This window comes from Homarus americanus, unplaced genomic scaffold (assembly GCF_018991925.1).
Source record: "Homarus americanus isolate GMGI-L3 unplaced genomic scaffold, GMGI_Hamer_2.0 scaffold9847, whole genome shotgun sequence".
Lineage (NCBI taxonomy): Eukaryota > Metazoa > Arthropoda > Malacostraca > Decapoda > Nephropidae > Homarus > Homarus americanus.
The window spans coordinates 1,333,370-1,353,727 of record NW_024721178.1 but is presented as its reverse complement, the minus strand read 5'-3'; the positions used below and the strand labels follow the sequence as shown (position 1 = coordinate 1,353,727).

Below are 20,358 nucleotides of genomic sequence, written 5' to 3'. Positions count from 1 at the left end.
ACCTACACTATGACAATTTTCTTTCCAATGCAGCATTAATGACAACTAAAATGGTGAGTAAACATAAGTAAAGCATGTTATATGCTGTATCTGGTACAGGGAAACCAATGAATGAAGCTATGATCATGGGAACATTGCCCTCAGAAGGGCATTTTTCACATGGATGATTCAATTTTATAAAACGTGGTCCCCTAATATGGAGTTAATCTCTCATACTTTGTGTAGCAAGTTGCCCTATTCTTGCAAGTTTACAATTGATATTGGTGAAAAAGTATGTTTGTGATAGCACCATCTTCAGGTTCACTTCAGCAAAACATTCATGCACACCTCCATATTTTCCAGTTCACCAACTGATCATTAGCATGATCTGGCATTAATCACATAAAATTTGATTCCACCCTCAACTCATTAATTTTAAGTGTGTCCGGTTGGAAATGCAGATTTGAGATGTAATGAATATTTAATTTGTAGGAATTCTATTATGAGCCATCTTTTTTAATGCGAAGGAAACTCATTCAAGCCACCACTTGGTAATGGTGGCCTGCCTTGTATGGTAATGTGTTTCAATAAACCAAAGACTATGATTCCCAAAGTGGGAGAGGTTTTTATCCTCAAAAGTGAACCTGTGCAGCCATGATTTGTTTGTAACTAGTTTATGAACATGATTTGTAATAACAGTGTGCCCTCAAAGCACTCTCAGGTATTATCCTGGTCATACCAGCAATCATACTGCCCGTACTTCCCTATGTCTATACAGTACAGTACGTTCTTTTCTACAGCACTGTGAATGCCCTACCAATGGGAATTCTCTTTATATATATATATATATATATATATATATATATATATATATATATATATATATATATATATTGTAGTGGATTTTCTCCCTTACAACACTGTTTGTCGCTACCTAGTCAATTCTACCAAATCTCCAGTGTATGCCTCGGTGAAGTCTATCAACTAGCGCTACAGTTGATCACGAGCCGTAAATAACTGCTGTCACCAATTTCTACTATTTGAAGGACCCTTTGGGACCTCGTGGTGATCTGCCTCTCTCTCTACCTTCAGCCACAGCCAGCAACACCTCCTCTGCCGCTGCCTGGCGGCCTTCGCTCCTCCTCCGCCTGCCTGGCGGTCCTCTCTCCCGCTGGCGAGCATGGCGACCCACAAGCTGTCCTTCTCTGAGCGTCCTCACCAACCAGCTCTCTACATCACGCTTGTAACCATGCTGCCTTCCCAGCACCAAGCTGCATTGTACATCCAATACAACATGTATAGAGAGAGCACATTGTGAGTTTCTTCATTCCATCCTGAGTGAACCAAACATCTTGAACTCATTAAAAATATATATATAAAGAGTATATATATATAAATATATATATTTATATACATATATATATATTATATATATATATATATATATATATATATATATATATATATATTATACATTTATATATATTCATTTATATATATATATATATATATATATATATATATATATATATATTTTTTTCATATATATATATATATAAATATATATATATATATATATATATATATATATATATATATATATATATATATATATATATATATATATATATATATGGCCCAAGGTTAAAAATGCTTTGAAAACCTTTGATCTTGATGTATGACAGTTATTTTGTGGGTCCCTTTTTTTTGACCTGTCTAGTCACGTCACCACCCTTCTCTTAAGCTCCTCTACGGTTGTGTTGGTGTGGGGATTAGTGGATATCATTATGACCTGACCTCATGTTTTTAGGTCACCCTGTATATTTAAGCCTTTCTCTGTCCATGTAATCCAGTTGCCTCTGAAGATGTCTTGAATAAAGACGAAAGCTAAGGTACTCCGTTGTTTCCATTTTCCCATGTGATTTTATCAAGATATATATATATAATATAATATAATATATATGGGAACTCGCTGTTTCTTTCTTTTCCTTTGTTATCAGCACATACCCAGATCACGCGCACTACAGTGATTTATATATATATATATATATATATATATATATATATATATATATATATATATGGTTGAGGTCCACATTCATTGCCTCATTTTTATTCTTGAACATATAGTCTTCTGGTCTTATCCCTCACGTGGGTTTACTCTATAAGATCCCTCTCTACAAACTTTTTGAGGGTTTGGTAATTGCCTCTGAAAATACCTGAGCCACTTCTTGAGGTCTACACTGCTTTTAACTCTATGTATAAATTAATAAAACAGGGATAGTAATCAAACCTCTTCCTACCCCAATAACTGTAACAGTAGCAATTCCTTGCTTACATGAAGAATAAGAAAGTCTGAAAACTAAGATTTTATGAAAATAAAAATACCATTAAAACTAACGTGGAAGCTTGTAAAAATGACCGTAGCCTGAAGTGGAGCATTGTGTCAGTTCTAAACTGCCTGGCACATGTGATGTTGCTAAAATAATGAAATGTCAAAGGAAACAACCATAGTAGTAATGTCAAATGCATGTATGACTGATTAATATAAAATTATAGCATATGTACTGCAATATTTAGCCCTCCCCATCAACAAAATGCACGAAGTTAGGCTATGAGCAACAGAGTCCAACCAATTAACAAAGTAAAGAAATTTTTCTGTAAAACTAAAAAAATAAAATCAAAATACTTTATATTATTTTCTCTGCACAAAAAAAAATCTTGATCAGGCAAGAGGAAAAATATTCCATATTCTCTTGGAAAGAAAGAAAATAGCTAGTGCTGCTGAAGAAAATCTTTTTGGGTTCTGCAGTTATGAGTGATGAAGAAAACTTTTGACAATCATTAGCTAAAACAGGTCATCAAATATTCTAACATAATGAATAAAGGTTACAATGTACTTAATGAAACATACAGGACCAAAAGTTCCATGTTGCTGAAAAAAAAAAAAAAAAGCTATTGATGATTACAAAATCTGAATATACTTATTACATTAAGCTCCAAGCTGGTAAAAGTTCAGAGTATTCCATGCTACTTATCATGACTTACAAAATAGCTCTATTTAATTGTTCAGAAAGATTAGAACTGAGAACATTTAACTACTGGGTCTGACACTTATCCCATTCATAATAAATGCCATTTCCCAAGTTCCAAGGGATAGAACAAAATATCAATGTCCTAGCTGATACTTTACCAAAACAATTACAATACTGTTCTCCAAATATTATACACTTTAAGTCGTGGATGTTACAACACAAGTAAGGTATCATTAGAGGTTGCCCTATTACCCCTGTACCCAAAAAAAAAAAAATTCTATACAACTGTAACAGATTTAAAAATATCTTGTGCATAACATAATTCTAATCACATTAAGTAGAATGAGGTTTGACCCACACAACCCAAGAACAATATGGGGTCTGGTTAGCATATGTTACTGTATTATAGAGCACACCTGTCCAGTCATGGAACATATTGGAGCTCCTCCGTGCCCCACACAAATACATAATAGGGAGCCAGGGGTCATATTGTAGGAAAAGTCATAAGCACTCCTAGAAGCAGTCATGGATCATAATAAAATATTAAACACTTCTCAAAGTCTAGTTCACAAACAATTCAATGAAGTTGATGCAGAATCTCCAAGCATTTACTTCAAAGTTGCTAATATGCATAATCTTGCAAAACAGGAACATCATTCTTTCAGTGATCAAATTAGTCCTCAGTAGAATCTCTCATTTAAATTGGACTACATCAGTCACAGATATTGCATTTGGTAAAACTTGTATAATATATATATATATATATATATATATATATATATATATATATATATATATATATATATATATATATATATATATATATATATATATATATATATATATATATATATATATATATATATAAAGTAATAATAATAATCAGGTCAATTACATCATCTCTTTTGGGAATATTTTACAAAGCAACTATTTAATAGCATTTACAAACTGACATAGGTAGCTGTTCATAGCATATTATGAGTTTCACATAAAGTTAATACAGTACAAGATGTGGCCTATTGTAACATAACAAAAATAACTTTTATTATTAAACAATTTACAATTACCACTTTACATTTGCACTTAAAAATATGAAGCGCCGACCACCCAGGAACAACACACTGTAGCCAGAGGCAATATTACAGCCTTCTTGAGATGGATGAAAAAACTTTTGGTTGGTGTCCAACCTGCGAGTACTTTTTGTTGCTTCACAGTTCTAAATGATAATTGGCATAATACTAAATCCAGTAAATTCTTCCAAATTAAAGAATTAAATTATAATAACCACTAATGTACTATTTCCCAACATAATAAATTTACACACAAGACAAAATTTCTTGCAAACACAAGGAACAAGTGATAGTCCAAAGTCAACAGAGGGACAAAATTGCTAAAAACATATACTGAACTGTACTTCATGAGTTTGACACTTCCTTATCAAGATCATTAGCAATAAAAATAATGTATTATCAGGGGTCGAAACTTTATTGACTTTTTTAGTGACTAACAGAATAATTGTCAGAAAATTTACCATTCTGACCTAAATTTCATCAGCCGAGATTATTCTAAAAAGGACACATACATTTTTTGCTTTTGTGCAACATAGCTTCAACCCAGTTCTATAATTCTATCAGAAAATTTTGTATCTAGCATACACAGTTTTTTATTCACCCAGTAGACAAGGTAAGAATTTGTACCCTTCTGAATAAGGCTTAACATGGAAATAGCAGGCAAATGAGTATAAGTTCTGACCCCTGTAATTTCACATCAGTACTAATTCAAAATCAATACTGTATGCCTATTCTGTATAGTATTATCAGGGGAGGCATGCATAAACATAAAACAAAATCCAGATGATTCCCTGCTTTAAGTATGTGCATCACACACCTGACATCTGCTTAATCACATTTTTTATCACTGGAAATTGTACACTATGATATTCACGTTTATTCCAAAATCAGAGGATATTTAAGTGCATGCATGTTCTGTTTATGTGTGTGTGTATGGGTGCTTGCATATATGAATGTCTGTGTTTATGTGGTTAAAGGTAAATAAGCATAAATGCAAATATATCATGGTAAAATGTGGTAACAATGCAAGTCATACACTGTAATCTGGTCTCCCTGAATTTGTTTTATCTGCTGTATTACCATATTACAACAGTTTACACCCTCTTCTAAATAACCAGTCAATCTGTTCGTACAACAGATACATCTACCTCGACCTCAAAACCCTTAGTTTAATCAAAGAAGACACAGACGGAGCCCAGCTATTACGCCTGAGAGATCTCCTTTACTCTCTAACAACCAGTAAAACTATTCATCTAGTCTCACTGATTTTCTGGATTATACTCTACTTATTTCAAATCAACTTTGCCATTAATTTATAATTCAGTAAAAGTGTAAGTCAGAAATACTGTCTGATCACTTTGCTTTATCTTGTCTTTCAACGATAAAAATTATAATAAGACATAAATAAGATGAAGCAAACTATATTATGTTAATAATAACCTGCAGCAGATCATGGTGCTACTTGTCCAGTCACTTAATGCAGTGTTGGATATACAGTGCTGTATATCACGAATCAAGATTTTATTATCTGGAGCCAACAAAATTTTCTGGGCTATCATACATACGTAGAGTTCCGAGTTTGGGCTGGTTCTTATTTCTTATATCTATTTTAGCGTCCAGGTCACAGTATCCAATAATAATTACATAACTGATTTATTTATGGAAACTAGACAAAGTGGTGCTGGCAGTCCACCAAGACACAGAGTTACTTGAATAAATAGGAAATACATATATACATCAGTATCACAAAATAGATGCATTCTATAAATAAGCTTTTCACAAGAAAAATATCAGATCCAAGCTCAACTGTTTATCAAGCTGATACCCTTCCTGAACCCATCACTTGATACTACCGAAGTTTATCACACAAATGGGAAGGAGGGGTAACACAAAATTCTGCAGTTACCTCTAGAATGGAAGCAATATTTAAGAGCCACATTTAAGATATGGAGGGTGTTTCTAGGATTAACTGATGAATGAGCATTTTGACATCAATTGTTAATTACAAGTGTAGCTACCCTATTCATTAACAATGATGCCTTCATGGACTTTTTTTTATTTGTTTCACCCTTCAATGGAATGTTAAATTGGGATAGTTCACTCTTTATGTTATATCATCAGAATTGGTCTGAACAAAATGTTCTAAGCAAAAAGTATGCATTAGCAATGAATTATTCCACTTAGAGAAATCAAACCCATTCCTACAAAACTGATGTGGTCAATTGTTCCCATCCTGGTATATTTAAATAACAATTAGATCTTGAAATCTCTTATAACCTAATAACTTTGCCAGCTGATATAAACATATACAGTACTTATCATTTCCTCTTGACCTTCTAACACGAACGAAGTCCTGTATCAGTACAAGAAGATTGCAAGTAATAGTTTTTAGGATTTTGAACTATTGCAAATGATCACTGTAAATGTGCACTACTACACCTAACAGCCATCAAGCAAGCGCCTAACAAAATTATTATCAATCTTCATCCTTAAATATCCAGACTCATAAAGTTTACTCTTCGTGAACAGGAGAATTCTGAAGTAGCATCTAAGTACAAACTACATAGCCCTCGTGGTGCTGAGATAAAATAGAGATGCTCAAACTGTAAAATGTTAAGATGCATATTCATAGGATATCAATAGCAACTTAGTCCCATTTGTTATTTCAAAGTGTTTAATTTTTTATAAAAGCTCTTGATCAGAACAAGAAAATTACTCATCTTCACTGTCTTCACCATCATCATCATCATCTTCCTCCTGCTCATCCTTTTCATTTTCCTCCTCCTCCTCTTCCTCTTGTTCTCCATCTTCATTTTCTTCATCTTCCTCTTCCTCCTCTTCTTCAGGTCCATTTTCATCCCCTTCTTCATTTTCCTTGTCTTCATTAACCTACAAAGACCATAATCAAGATCAGAATTTAATAACTTTTTTCTTACAAGACAATGCCAATATACTGTAGTATTATCTCAGATTCTATTAGACTAAACCCATGGAAATTACTATTCAACAATAAACATAAATTTGTAATTAGAGGTCATCCTAATGTAAATTATCACCGACTATAACTGTTGTTTCTACCACTACTGCACCAGCCATAGCTACTGACATACCCAATAACTACATACAGTAGATGTTGATGCCATAACAGAATAAAACACTATTCAGGGATAGTGAACCGAAAAATATGCCTGTACAGTATTCACATGAATTTAGTTTAAGACGACTTAATGTACAGAATGTCAGTTAGAGGTTGTACCTCTCTAGTCCGGCAACTTCGGGACTTGACCGGTGCCGGACCATGGAAATTCACCCCCGAAACACCCCACATAAAGCATAAAAACATAAGATAGGAAATAAATAAATAAGAAAAAGTAATACGTTACGGTTAAAATATATTTAATTTACCTTTAATGCTACCATAATTTTGATTCCAATGTGAAGTGATGGTACTGTAACTAAAATTACATTTGAGTTACATCAGGGATGTGGGCTACTGGGCAAACTAAAATCGTTCCGGACCATGGGAGTTTCCAGACCACAGAATGCCGGACTAGAGAGGTACAACCTGTATAACACTAGTGAGCCACCCAAATTTTTTTAAAAGCTTGTCATCTCACTTTTTCAATGACAGAGGCAAAGTCCACTGGTAGCATCAAATAAAATTGTAGTCTCTTTCTTACAAAGAATATGACAATTAAAGTTGATAAAATAAGACTGCATTCTTAATCTTTTCACAACAGATACATTCCATTTAAAATTAATTTTTAATATTAAAGTGTTGAATGATGCTTAGTATCATATTGTGGCATCAGACTTTAGGTCATCCCCCAACAACTGCAAACTGTATAAATTCCTAACCTGCTACAACCCAAACCAACTTAAATAAGATATCAGTGATGGTGATTGATGTTACCAATAAAGAGAATTTGGTTGATCTTTGAAACTTTATCGGCAAAAGCTGTAGAAATTTTTTTTACTAGATTTAGTACCTGATGTGTCACTTATACACACACGTAGTATGAAGGTTATTTGAATTCCTATACTACATAAGTATACTTCAGACACAAAATACTGGACTGATGTATAGACAAAAGAAAATAGTGACATGATCCCTTAACCCTCTGGATGTGTATTTCATTTTTAAGTTAAACTCCCAAGGTACATCAATTCTCCAGCAACTTATGAAAATATATGTACAGTATATATTTTTTTTACTACCTTTTTATCAATGTAAAGCCACATTTCCATATTTGGCCTTAATATTTCTTAAAAAAATAAAATAAAATAAAATAAAATAAATAAAAAAAATAAAAAAATAAATAAATAAAAATCTACCAACAAGGAAAAAATTATGAAGTAAAAATTTACGTAAAAATTAAATTGAAGTATTTATGGATTCCTCATTTTATGATAAACACATTGGCCAAAACTATTTCAAGTATTATTATATAAAGTATAAAAAATAAATAAATAAATATTACTCTAGGATCATAAGCAAAATTTGTTTTGATATAATGCCAAAATAATAAAATTTAAATTACTGTACTGTATTTACAATCAACTCAGGTAATATTTCATAAAAATTTATTTTCTTATATCCTTTGATTTCAAGTAAAGCAAACAATTATTCAATTATTATTTGCACTACAACATAAGAAAAACATTTGAAGGTAATATAGGCAGAACAAATTAAATAACCAGATTTAAATGTGCACAAGTAAATATCTGAGAAATATATGCATCACAGTGTGGGAGGCGGTGGTTCGCCACATTACCATATGGCAACAGCTACGGACTCTGCCATCTGCTGAACGGGAGAGGGAGAATTGGGGAGCATTTCAGCAAAGTGGAACACTTTTTGAAAGATGTGGACTAAAGTAATATACAGGGGACCCCCCCCAAGTTCGCAGATTTTAATTTCGCGGTCCTCTATTATTCGTGGATGACACCCTGGATGTACCCAAGAATGTCTGTGGGTAGTTTTAAAGTTGCTGTCATTTTTACAACTGGGACAGGGACCCATTCGTTCTGGAGACAGTAATTTCCTTTTCCTGTATTGTATATATGTGTAGACACACACACACACACATACACAAAATACATACAAATTAATAATAATGAGAAAATACTCTCACAAATAATCATAAATTTTTTTATTAAAAAGGCGAGTCTACCCTCAAGACCATGCTTTATTACTAAAGAACGAAAAAAAAAAAATTGTCCTAAGAGCAAACACAAAGGGAATGTACATTTCTTTGTACACAAGTAAAAATGTCCCCGGGTCCGTAAATGTTATTCGCAGATTTGACGATTCGCGGCTATTTTGAGAACCTAACCCCCGCGAATTTGGGGGAGCCCCCTGTACTGCATTTATTGGGTCCAATGGGTTAACCATTAAAACTTTATATATCCTAGATTGTCAGGCAATATTTGTCATTTGTTAATTCAATTCCAAATTTGTAACTACAGTACATGTCTAGCCCCATATGGCTATTAACTCTTCAGATACTTGGGGTAAACATGAATTGGGGCCTTATTAAAGAAGGTAGACTTGAGGAGATGTTGTAAGAAATGACAAAGTTAGGAACCTGACAAGTGACTGCAAGAGACCATCCAGCATGGAGGTACAATGAAAAAGAGGGAAACTAGTAGCTATGGTGTCCAGACTAATGGACCTAGTAAATATGGAAATTACAGAAAATATAAGAGAGACAGCTACATGTTTTTTCAATCTCAAAAAGTGAGATGGAATTTTAACCTCAATTCTGTCAACATTGGGGTTCATTTCCATAAGACCATTTCATGGATATTCAAGATCAATACACATAACGCACACTAAATACTGCATACAAATAAAGGGGGTCCCCGCTATAAGTCGTCATGCTGTACATTGTTGACATAAAAATTCCCTGGATTAACATCATTTGATCTTTCTTTCAACTCGGAACTTGAATTTCCCAAACTTTGCCGCCATCTAGCACCAAGCACAGTCAAAGAAAAAAGTCATGTTACACTCCCCCTAGTGTTATGTTCCAAAACCTATAATGAAATACATGGGTAAAAGTGACAGCGAAACTTAGAGGTTCGAGTCTGACTGGAAAACTTTACTCAAAATTCTTCATCATGGGTTCCAGAACATAAGGCACAGTAAGTGTAATGCAACTTTTTCCTTTGACTGTAGCAGCATCCTTCTAAACATTTCTCTGTCCTATTGTGTACCATCATGCTGTGGGTAATGGTTGAGCTTCACATTCAGTATCGACTACATCTGGATTTATCCTTGCAATCGTTCAATAATGAGTGACAAGTGTAGTGCAGGTGGTGAAGAGATGAAAAGGCAAATGAGTATTACACTGGATATTAATTTGGATGTTATGAAACATAATAAACAAGGCGAGAGGTTAAGGTTAAATCTTGTTTAAAATAATGTGCTTTTTGCAATAAAAATCGTGGTATTTGCACTATAATTACTTTTCTGTTTGAGTCATTACTAAATAATATCAAATACTTGTTTCTATTATATAAGTATTAAATTACTTAAAAATCCAGTCCCTATTCCTATCGTATCACATTATGTCTTATGGGAGATATTGTCATGCTTTGCACCTCATCAGTAACATAAATGCTCTAATGGTTCCCTGTATTTACATGTATTCTTAACTTCGTTTAGCTTTGAATCGCACAACTTTGGTCCCTAACCCAGACGTATACCGAGGACTCCCTGTACCTACCCCTACCACCACCAAGAGAGCATAGTTAAACATCAGTGTAACTAAAACACACTACCTTAGCCTTTTTCATGGGAGACTTGGATGGACTGCTGCCATTTCTTAAGCATTTATAACACTGATACGTGATTGTATTCTTGCTGCTGATAACCTCACTTGCACAACCAGGATGGAAAGTAATGTCACAGGTCATGCATGGCAGGAGTCGCATATGAGCCCCTTTCACGCCTGATCCTAATCCACAGTGTGTGCACAAGTCACTTATCTTGTACTGCAAGTCATAAATGTTCTAACTTTATAATTACACAATGACAAAATAAAATCGTTTTCTCCAATCAAAGTGCGTTGATTCATGCATGTTAACCTTGTACTTCTTTATTTGTTGGTGACACAATAAATTGTTTTCTAGTCTCTAGCTCATGTTTGCCAACTGCTATACATTTACCTAATTATATCCATGGACCAATGATGTGTTTCACGAGATAAACCCAAATTATATTTCTTTGACAAAAATAAAAAAATTATTTCTGTTCACATGTGTACTTTATGTATACATTATAAACTCACCTCGTCTTCCTCCTCCTCCTCTTCTTCCTCCTCGTGCCCTACATTATCTTCCTCTTCATCCTCCTCATGTTCATTAATTTCTTCATCTTCTTCTTGTTCAACATCTTCATCCTCCTCTTGTTCAGCATCTTCATCCTCCTCTTGTTCATTAGTTTCTTCATCTTCCTCCACATTTTCCTCCTCTTCTCCTTGCTCCAAAATTTCTTCCTCTTCCTCTTCGTCCCCTTCCTCTTGTTCAGTAATGTCTTCCTCTTCATCGTCACTTACAATTCTATAATTCTTCTTGCTGGTCGCTCTCCGAGTACTCCGCCTGTGTAAGAGTTTTAAGCCATTGTCAAGCCCAAGTATTGTATATACCTTCACCAATGGAGGATACTCATATAGATATCAGAAAAATACAGGCAATAAAAGAGAGAAAGAGGATTGCCCTATATACTCAAACAGCTTACTTACCCTCAATCAGTGACTCAGGATTCCCTACTCCATCCCCATGTGCGTAAAATTAGAATGCAAGTACAGGTAGTTCTGCTATAACGCGATAATTGTGTTCTTGTAAAATATCGTGTTATAGAAAATCGCGTAATAGAAATAACAGGGCTTATGGAGAAAATAGGGTTAGGTGCAGATTACTCGAAATCGAAAAAATTTAGTATTTAGCCTAACACAAAGGATAGCACAGTCTAAATAAATGTTACATTCATATCTAATAATGAAATCATACAGTAAATTTAACACTTTACCTTGAAAAAATATGAATGTAACTTGATGGGGGAGAAGGGTGATTTTGAGGTTGATAACATTGAGCTTCTCTTCAAGTGTTATATCCTTTCTTTTACGATAATCACCGGGAATTCTATCATCAGAGCGCTTTTTGGAGATATTCTTCTTTACCATATTCACAGTTAATACCACAAAATTGGAGAAATAGTAAGCAAAAATCGCGTTATAGCAAACAAGCGTTCGCGTTATACAAATATTGTTCCGAATTCATAAATCGCGTTAGAGCAAATTCGCGTTATCAAAACACGCGTTATAGCAGAACTCCCTGTAACATAAAATGTTCGTGTTTAAGGGCTAAGTATAAGAAATATATCAAAGAAGATATCTGAACCACCTAACCAAAGACTTCCAGAAAAAGTGGAGAAAATCATAAAGTGAACATCTCTACAGTAACCTACATAATTACAGGTGTTATAGGACCAAGTCAACGTACCTGTTACTACTTCTGGTCTCAAAGTTGTATTCTTCTTCTTCGTCGTCTTCCTCATCCTCCTCTTCTTCGTCTTCTTCATCCTCGTCATCTTCTTCCAATTCCTTATATTTTCTCCGAGAGGTGCATCTGAGATTTCTTCCTCCACTCCTAATGTGACTGACAATGCTATGTCTCTCAACAGATTTACTCTTCTTCTTAGTGGGTTTTATAGAAGCTTTGGCTTTGGTTTTGGTTTCAAGGATCTAGGAAGAAAGAAAGATCTCCCTTTACAAATAATATCACACCCATCCTATTTAGAAAAGGAAGGAAAGTACACACACACACACGTAAACGGCAAGTACCGGACCACCTGAGTAACAACATTTTATATACAGGTATAAAAAAAAAAAAAAAAAAAATGTGCACTTCACTGCCAGAGGTTTACTTTACACATCAATCATACAGCACAAGGTCATCCATGCCTTATACATATGCACACCAGTTCTTGGAAACCTTCAAAAATCGTCTCTGTGGCTCTGAAAGCTTCTAGAATCTAGAACATTACCAATATATATTAACACTTTAAATAAAAAAACAACTGAACCTACTGAAAGTATATTATAAATAAAATTATTTTAATTGAACTAGTTTATTATGAGCTTAAATAAACCAATCTGTATTAATGTAATATGCTGGCTGTATACAGGTATATATATATATTATAAACTAAAAATCCTTCCCAAACCTACTTTAGGTTCTATTGGCACTCTCCAGCCCCGATAAAAAAAAAAATATATATTAAAATAAAAAATAAAAAATCTTATTCCTGGTGTTCTAATGAGACCACAACACAAAGATCTAAAATTACGATCTTCATCCTCATATATACCAAATGTTATATCTTGATCATTTAACATACCTAGAACTTTTTACCACCAGGTAAACAATTTTGTTAATACAAATACTTTCCACAATGGTCTTTACAAAGATTCTATGACAATAATCCCAAACATGACAAACTGGTGTACACAAAACTAGTTACATTGGGCTACTTACCATTTCCTGTTCACTTAGTTCCTCATGATGAACTCTAGCGTTATAATTTCTGGCATTCTTCTTTTTCCTTGTATTACTACAGTTCACACATGCCCAGTCTTTCCTGTAAGGTAAATCCAACATTTAATCAATTTAAAAAATAAATCTTAAAGAATTTTCTCACTTAATGCATTGTGGCCAGAAACAACAGGATGCATGCACATACTGTCCTTTGATTCAATGTAATTAAGTCATATTCCTTTAAGATGAGTGTTCTCTTCTGGTACAGTGTACTATCAATTCTACATATTATCAAAAACTTAACTGATTTTGGGTGTGATGAAATACCCTAAATAAGTGAATCCCAAACTTTTCAACTTGATGGACCAGCAAAGTGGATAAAAATTCTGAAGACTGGTAATTTTAATTAATTCATATTTAAATACTGTAGTTCATTTACAGTTGACTCTTGCGCCCGTATTATTAAACAACATTTTCCCTTGAAGAGGGTCATCGTGTTTCAACCTGAGTTTTAAACTAAATGAGTCCTGAGGGACATCGCAATACTGTACTGTACTTAACGGGGTGGTGTGAAACACGATGACCCTCTTCAAGGGAAGATGTTGTTTAATAATATGGGAGTTGGTATTTTATGAGTTTGGGATCAGCTGTTCATGAAATGGTGTACCATTTAATTTTAGAGATATATTTGTCTATAAACTTCAAATGGGGAGTGGAACCAGAAAAAAAAAAACTACTTTAAGATGTTTATTTAACTAAACATCAATGGTGATTGAAGGTTGACAATTGAGTACAATTAGTTAAACTATTATCATCTAAGAGAAAATCCAAATAAGGAATAATAAAATTTCTTAGTACATGTACAATCAAAGACAAAAGTCGTGTCGCGGATTTGTCCGAAGATTAAATATAACTCGTGAAACATTATGAGAGCCCTACCACAAGGCAGAGCGCACCAAAAATTTAGCCCTTCAGCATATGTTTTCACCAAATTTCACAACACGGCTTTTGTCTTTCATTGTACATTGTTTATATTAAATTGTTTTACTAACTCTTTGTTACTTTATAGAGCTGAACAGCAAAGATTAGCACTGTAATACCGGTTTCAAATCAAAGAGTTCCCACTGCAAGGTGATACTGACCTGGCCCGTGTCTGAAGGGGTGGATCATGGCACTCAGAATGATATGCAGCAGGACACTTACAACAGAAGATTAAGCCTAAGCCACGTTCACACACTCTACATATCTTCTCCTTCTCACCGGAATCTCCATCATCATTCTGTTGAAAGATAATGTTCAAACTGTATTATAGCTTCTAATGATCTACTAATCCACAAATTTCAATAAAATTCTTGCAAACAAATGTTTTTTCACATCTGCAATCATTTTGTTTTATATTCTACCATAACATTGTGATTATGTAAAATCAAACTATGTTAAATAATTATAAGCTTGCTTACCATATGTCTCCCTAATCGACTATTTCGTTTTGGCTGACAGCCTGGACACAACCAAGGCTCTGGTGGCTCCTCCCTTAGCTGTGGTCGCAAACAATTCCAGTGATAGCTAACCTCACATTTCTCACATATTGCTAAGGGGATAGTTGTGTTCTGGTGCCGACAAACTTTGCATTTCTGGAAGAGTAAGTCACATTAACTGGGTAACAATATTCAGATTAATAAGGCTTTGCATATAGATATCAACTTCTTATAAAAACTGCAGCAGTTTACACTATGGTAATGCATGCAAATTCTTGATTATATGATACATCATTCCAAATATCCTTTTCAGGTTCTAACATCCTGTATTCCAGATAAATTTTATTCCAAGTGATTAGATTGAATTAAAATCTGTATATATATACAGTATCCCTTTTGATATGGGAATTATATTAATTTACCTGAGTTAAGGTAATTATGCACATGGGTAGGTCTTAAGAAATTTATACTACAGGTTCTGCTGTTGCGAATGACTGCCATCCCCACCTACTTCCTCCACTCTAAAAGTCCAATTACAGAGCAAAATAATATTACTCGGTAGAACCCCGGTTATCTGGCACCTACAGGGATTAAGTGATGCTTGATAGTGAGATTTTCTGGTTAGTTGAACCTCACTCTTAGGATCCCCACTAAATTCTACAATGCAGTGCTACAGGCTAACCTTGCAAATTCGTATTTCAGAATAATTGACTTCTTTAACACTCCCTCCACTCTACATAAATGATGTAGCTTAGAAAAAAAAAAAAAAAAAAAAAAAATATGAAGGGCATGGATGTGTATGTGAGGAGGCGGTGGGATATAGTTGCGTTGCCAAAACACCAGTCCAGCCACCATGTATATTGCTACTAGCTAGGAAACTGTAAAAGTTGTGGAAAAATCATTACAATACTCTAAAGTGGCACAGAAACAAAAAAATTAAATATAAACCTATAAAATAAGAAAAGCATAGATGTGTGTGGAGTCAGTGGGCTAGAACTGCATGGCCACGCTCCCTCCTGAATTGATGTCATAGCATACACACAATGCAGCAGCCACACATCTGTGAATCAGTTGAGTGACTACCTGGCTGAACTGTGTCATGTCACCCAGAGAATGGTTTGAGTGTGGAAGGAGGTATTTTTCATACATAAAATATGTGCTATCGTATTTTATGATATGCTATGTACCCATTTTATTCTTCATCATAGCAATAAATATGGCAGCTCATCCTTGTTGTGCGTGTTATTCAAACTTACGACACTAGGTGATTTTGATTATTATTTCATTTTAGTGCCGTTAGTTGAATTTGATGCTTACCAGGACTCCGAATAACTATGGTTCTACCAATCTGTAAATGCCAATTGACAAATCAATGAGGGACTAACCTTAGTTGCAATAGATTTTTCCCACTTGATACAGGAATCAAACATGCCCACTAGCATGTGCATACGTGAAAATGTTTGGCAATTCACCACAGCATCTCGCCAGTGGTGTACCGCAGGGCTATCGAACTCCTCATATTCTGTACAAATAATAGAAAGCATTATCAAATAGGTCTTTTTTTTTTTGTAAAATAAACATAGATCTTCAAACAACTAAAATAGCAAATATATCTAAATTCAATATTAGTCTTGAGGTAAAACTAGTAAAACAGCTTATCAGGTGATAATATGACTATCTTCATCCTGAATGTAGAAGCAAGATTTCTCATAATTAAAACAGATTAGTTTATGTGCCCTCTAGACACCAATGTATAACTGGTAATAATCTATTCTTGATTCCACTAATTAAAATCACTGATCCTCCTACACACCTGCATGACAAGCTAGAGGAGGAAGAAATTCCCTCCTGCACCACAAACAGTCTGCACAGATTGTCTCTTAGTGATAGATTACTTTTCAATTATAATACTATGTATCTCATATCAAGGCCCCCAATTAAGTTCATGTTTTTTCCCAGTGGGCTGCTGGCACGTTAATATGCATTTAGTATTGAATTTTTGATACCTGTGTACCAAATTATATAATGAAATAAGAGGTTTTCTACAAAATTTATCTTAAAGGACCTGCAACTTACCAGGTGGTGCATCAAGGCTTTCAGAAGGCAAAAGTTTTTTGGAGGGCTGCATTATACCCTTCAGGTATTTGAAGTGCATATATTTTTGTGCCTCTAACAGGCACTCCCCTAGCTCCTGCAAGGTTGTTGCCTGGAAAGAAAGTTATCCTTTTAATCTGAGAGCACAACAGTTAAAACACAAAAATATCATACATCAAACCCTTTTATGTCTAAGGTCAAACATCATGACAACTACATCCCCCAAAACAACTCAGTCAGGGAAATAAAAACAAGCCTGTATATGATAGCTATGAATCATCATGATCCCAGTTATATATTCTAAAAAGAAACTTGGAGCCAGTCAGGTCTGAGAGCAGCAAAACTATATTTTTCTAAGTTTAAGTGGTGTAAAATTAAACAGAAGGTAAAAGATATTCACAAAAGTCGAATGCATACAATGACCAACCAATTGTAATCACTCAAACCATGGAAATGAGTTCATTAATTGCAAACATAACTGAGATATACTTAAATCACCATGCAATTTTTTAATGCTAATATCTAATTCTAAAATATGAATATACTATATGAAATTTTATTTCAGCAAGTTAAATGTCCAACCCACTACAGAGGTAGCTGTAAAAGATTGAAATGGACTTTTAGAAAATGCTAAGGGAGAGCTAAGTTAAGAGTATTAGTATACAATTCAAGTGTGGATGGGAGAAAGAGAGAACAACGAAGGCTTGTGTGAAATGGGTAAACCAGATCTGGGAACTTGTGAATGGGGAGTATTTTAACAAAACATCTTTTACAGCCAAAAGAATGATTGAACGACAATGAATGAAGGGAAAAATGTCTGCTACTTTGACTCAAATTCTAAACACCAACTCTGAGCAAACTTCCTAACATTACAAAGTGTTTTGAGAAGTCTAAAGATGTTTCAGTGATGACAAATGCAAGATGGCCAGCTATAACAACACTTGAACACTCTCCATTCCTCACCTCTAGTGCTTTCTTCTCCCATTCTTCCGGATTGGGAACTGCACCAAGCCAACCCTCCTTGAGTTCACGTTCAATCTGAATAATATCTTCACGCAACGACTCGATAAGTTGTTGGGCTCCGTCCTCTAGGTCTTCTATGGGTGTCCATCTGATAAAATGAGATAAAATAAAGTTTGAAGATAATGAATCTTGCTCGTGGGTGTATAGTTTAACTATGTGCTTTCTTTCAGTGATGTGTCATTAGCCGATCATCTACATGAAATTTACCGACTGTAGCAAGTTGTATTATTGTAAAATCATTACTGAATGTAAAATTAAACATGACCCATATTCCCCCTCCCATAATAAGCAAAAGTGACCTTGTTTTAAAAGAACTATCTATGTATGGTAACATAATCATACCATCAAATTAGGTGGTAGTACACAAATTCTTTACTCAAATATGACTAACAAAACATTAATGCCAACAAGGAACACAGGCTACTACAGTTGGGGTACAGCATAAATTCTTCTGAACATCATGCACGCAAGCTATATGTAATAGATATAAAGGAGGCCTTGTTATATGTTGTACCAATATACGTCACTAACAAATATAAGAAGACATTTACATTAGGTATTCACTGGTTAAGAAGAAATTTACATTATACATCCACCGTTTTATACTAAGTCTGTGAGTATCCGAATATGACACACAAATAGTGTTAAAAACATCTAATACATATATAAACACAAACCAAACACACAACACTGACATAATTGTGCATGAAACACTTACTCTGTGGTTAAGTTGGCTTCCAGCTGTGCTCTCACTTGACTGAGGTTAAGTTTCAGTTTGGATTCTCGAATTCCCTTCTCTGCCAGAGACTTCAACAGTTCATCTACCTCTCCTATAGACCTGAGAACAGTGACTTGTTAGAATAACCATACATTAAATCTTGTTCCACTGTGCTTTGTTTCTCATTGATTGCACTTCAAAAAATATTCAACTATTATACTCATAAAAAATATGACTTTTATACTGAAAATGCACAAAATATGTAGCATACTTACTTATAATAAAACCACATGTTCTGTCCAACTGGAGGGAATGTCTGAGTATTTTCATCCACTGTTGGAGGCCTACGTCTGCCAGGGATCTTTTCCTGCTGTGAAATATCAACGAATCATAAAATACAATATGGTTAAGGATTAACGATACATCAATGTCATAATTTACATACAAACACACACAAATAGTTGTCTTTGTTCAGGGCACCAAAACTCTTCCAGGGAAAATATAAAATTTAACCATACACAATGACAGACTGAAGTAGTAAACCCCACTTTATCGTTGGGCGGACGGGATGAGTGACCTGTTAGATCTATAAAAACAAAAAGATCCCTGGCAATCTTACCCTTGCTTAGTGACAGAACAAGTCATCCATACAACATGAACAATGCTGTTGCTGCACACAGCTCATCACCTAGATGAATCAGGGTTGTCAACTACTGATCTAGTAATTATCCCATTTGACCAATGAGGAGTTCAGGTAAACAATTGGAACTATCAGAGAAGCCTCACAAATCTCATATCCCCTTAGTCATGGAATGATATTCAAACCTCAACCCCTACTGATTTGTAACTGGATTTAAAGGAGAGGGTATGGTGACTGAATAGATTATGCCTGCCTCCTGTCCTAAGGGTCATTGGTTTGATGCAAGGGCACCCCTAGTCCACATGGCTTTAAATGGAATGGGTACAATGAAAACTCCACTGTCCCCCTTTTTACTGGAGGAATTGTACACTTACTACAAAAGCATCTTTAACATTTTTTTACAACCCCACCGAGACAACAGGAGTCGCAATGTTCTTTTGACAGCCATCGGTCCCCTCCTTGCAGATACTTTATGAAGCGAGTGTATATAGTGTATTGAATATAGTCCCATTTTCAGAAAGAGGTGAGAAAACCAGGTCTTTCATCTTGTCACCTTAGGATTTCATACTTCAGTCTTCATGCATGCAAGACCTACGATTCAGCAATGAGTGACCTGAGATTCAAAGCCACCTTAGAATTTTAAAATGTTATACTCTTCCCCCCCCCCCCAAAAAAAAATAGAGCCCACATGCCAACTAATGCAGCCTGAATAGAGTTTGACCATGAGAACAGAAATTTACTTAAAATAAAAGGGGGGGGGGGGTATGATTAGGGGATT

At 34.6% G+C, this 20,358-nt stretch overlaps 2 protein-coding genes across 2 annotated transcripts in view; both read right to left on the bottom strand.

Annotated features, from left to right (window-relative positions):
• Positions 1 to 2,758: 2,758 nt before the first annotated feature.
• LOC121861639 (glutamic acid-rich protein-like) lies at positions 2,759 to 11,421 on the bottom strand. Its single transcript, XM_042359534.1, has 3 exons — positions 11,380 to 11,421; positions 10,871 to 11,083; positions 2,759 to 6,973 (listed from the first exon to the last, which is right to left on the bottom strand). The coding sequence occupies exons 2-3, from the start codon at positions 11,021 to 11,023 to the stop codon at positions 6,797 to 6,799; spliced, it is 330 nt and encodes a 109-aa protein (XP_042215468.1). The 5' UTR covers positions 11,024 to 11,083; positions 11,380 to 11,421; the 3' UTR covers positions 2,759 to 6,796.
• Positions 11,422 to 11,650: 229 nt separating this feature from the next.
• Positions 11,651 to 20,358, bottom strand: part of LOC121861643 (tyrosine-protein kinase BAZ1B-like) — a 34,506-nt gene continuing 25,798 nt past the window's right edge. Inside the window, exons 17-25 of the mRNA XM_042359539.1 lie at positions 19,216 to 19,310; positions 18,941 to 19,060; positions 18,163 to 18,310; positions 17,182 to 17,311; positions 16,491 to 16,627; positions 14,770 to 14,906; positions 13,628 to 13,730; positions 13,071 to 13,124; positions 11,651 to 11,689 (exon numbers count right to left, since the gene is read on the bottom strand). Of these exons, the coding sequence (XP_042215473.1) occupies positions 11,651 to 11,689; positions 13,071 to 13,124; positions 13,628 to 13,730; positions 14,770 to 14,906; positions 16,491 to 16,627; positions 17,182 to 17,311; positions 18,163 to 18,310; positions 18,941 to 19,060; positions 19,216 to 19,310 (963 nt within the window). The remainder of the gene's footprint in view (positions 11,690 to 13,070; positions 13,125 to 13,627; positions 13,731 to 14,769; positions 14,907 to 16,490; positions 16,628 to 17,181; positions 17,312 to 18,162; positions 18,311 to 18,940; positions 19,061 to 19,215; positions 19,311 to 20,358) is intronic.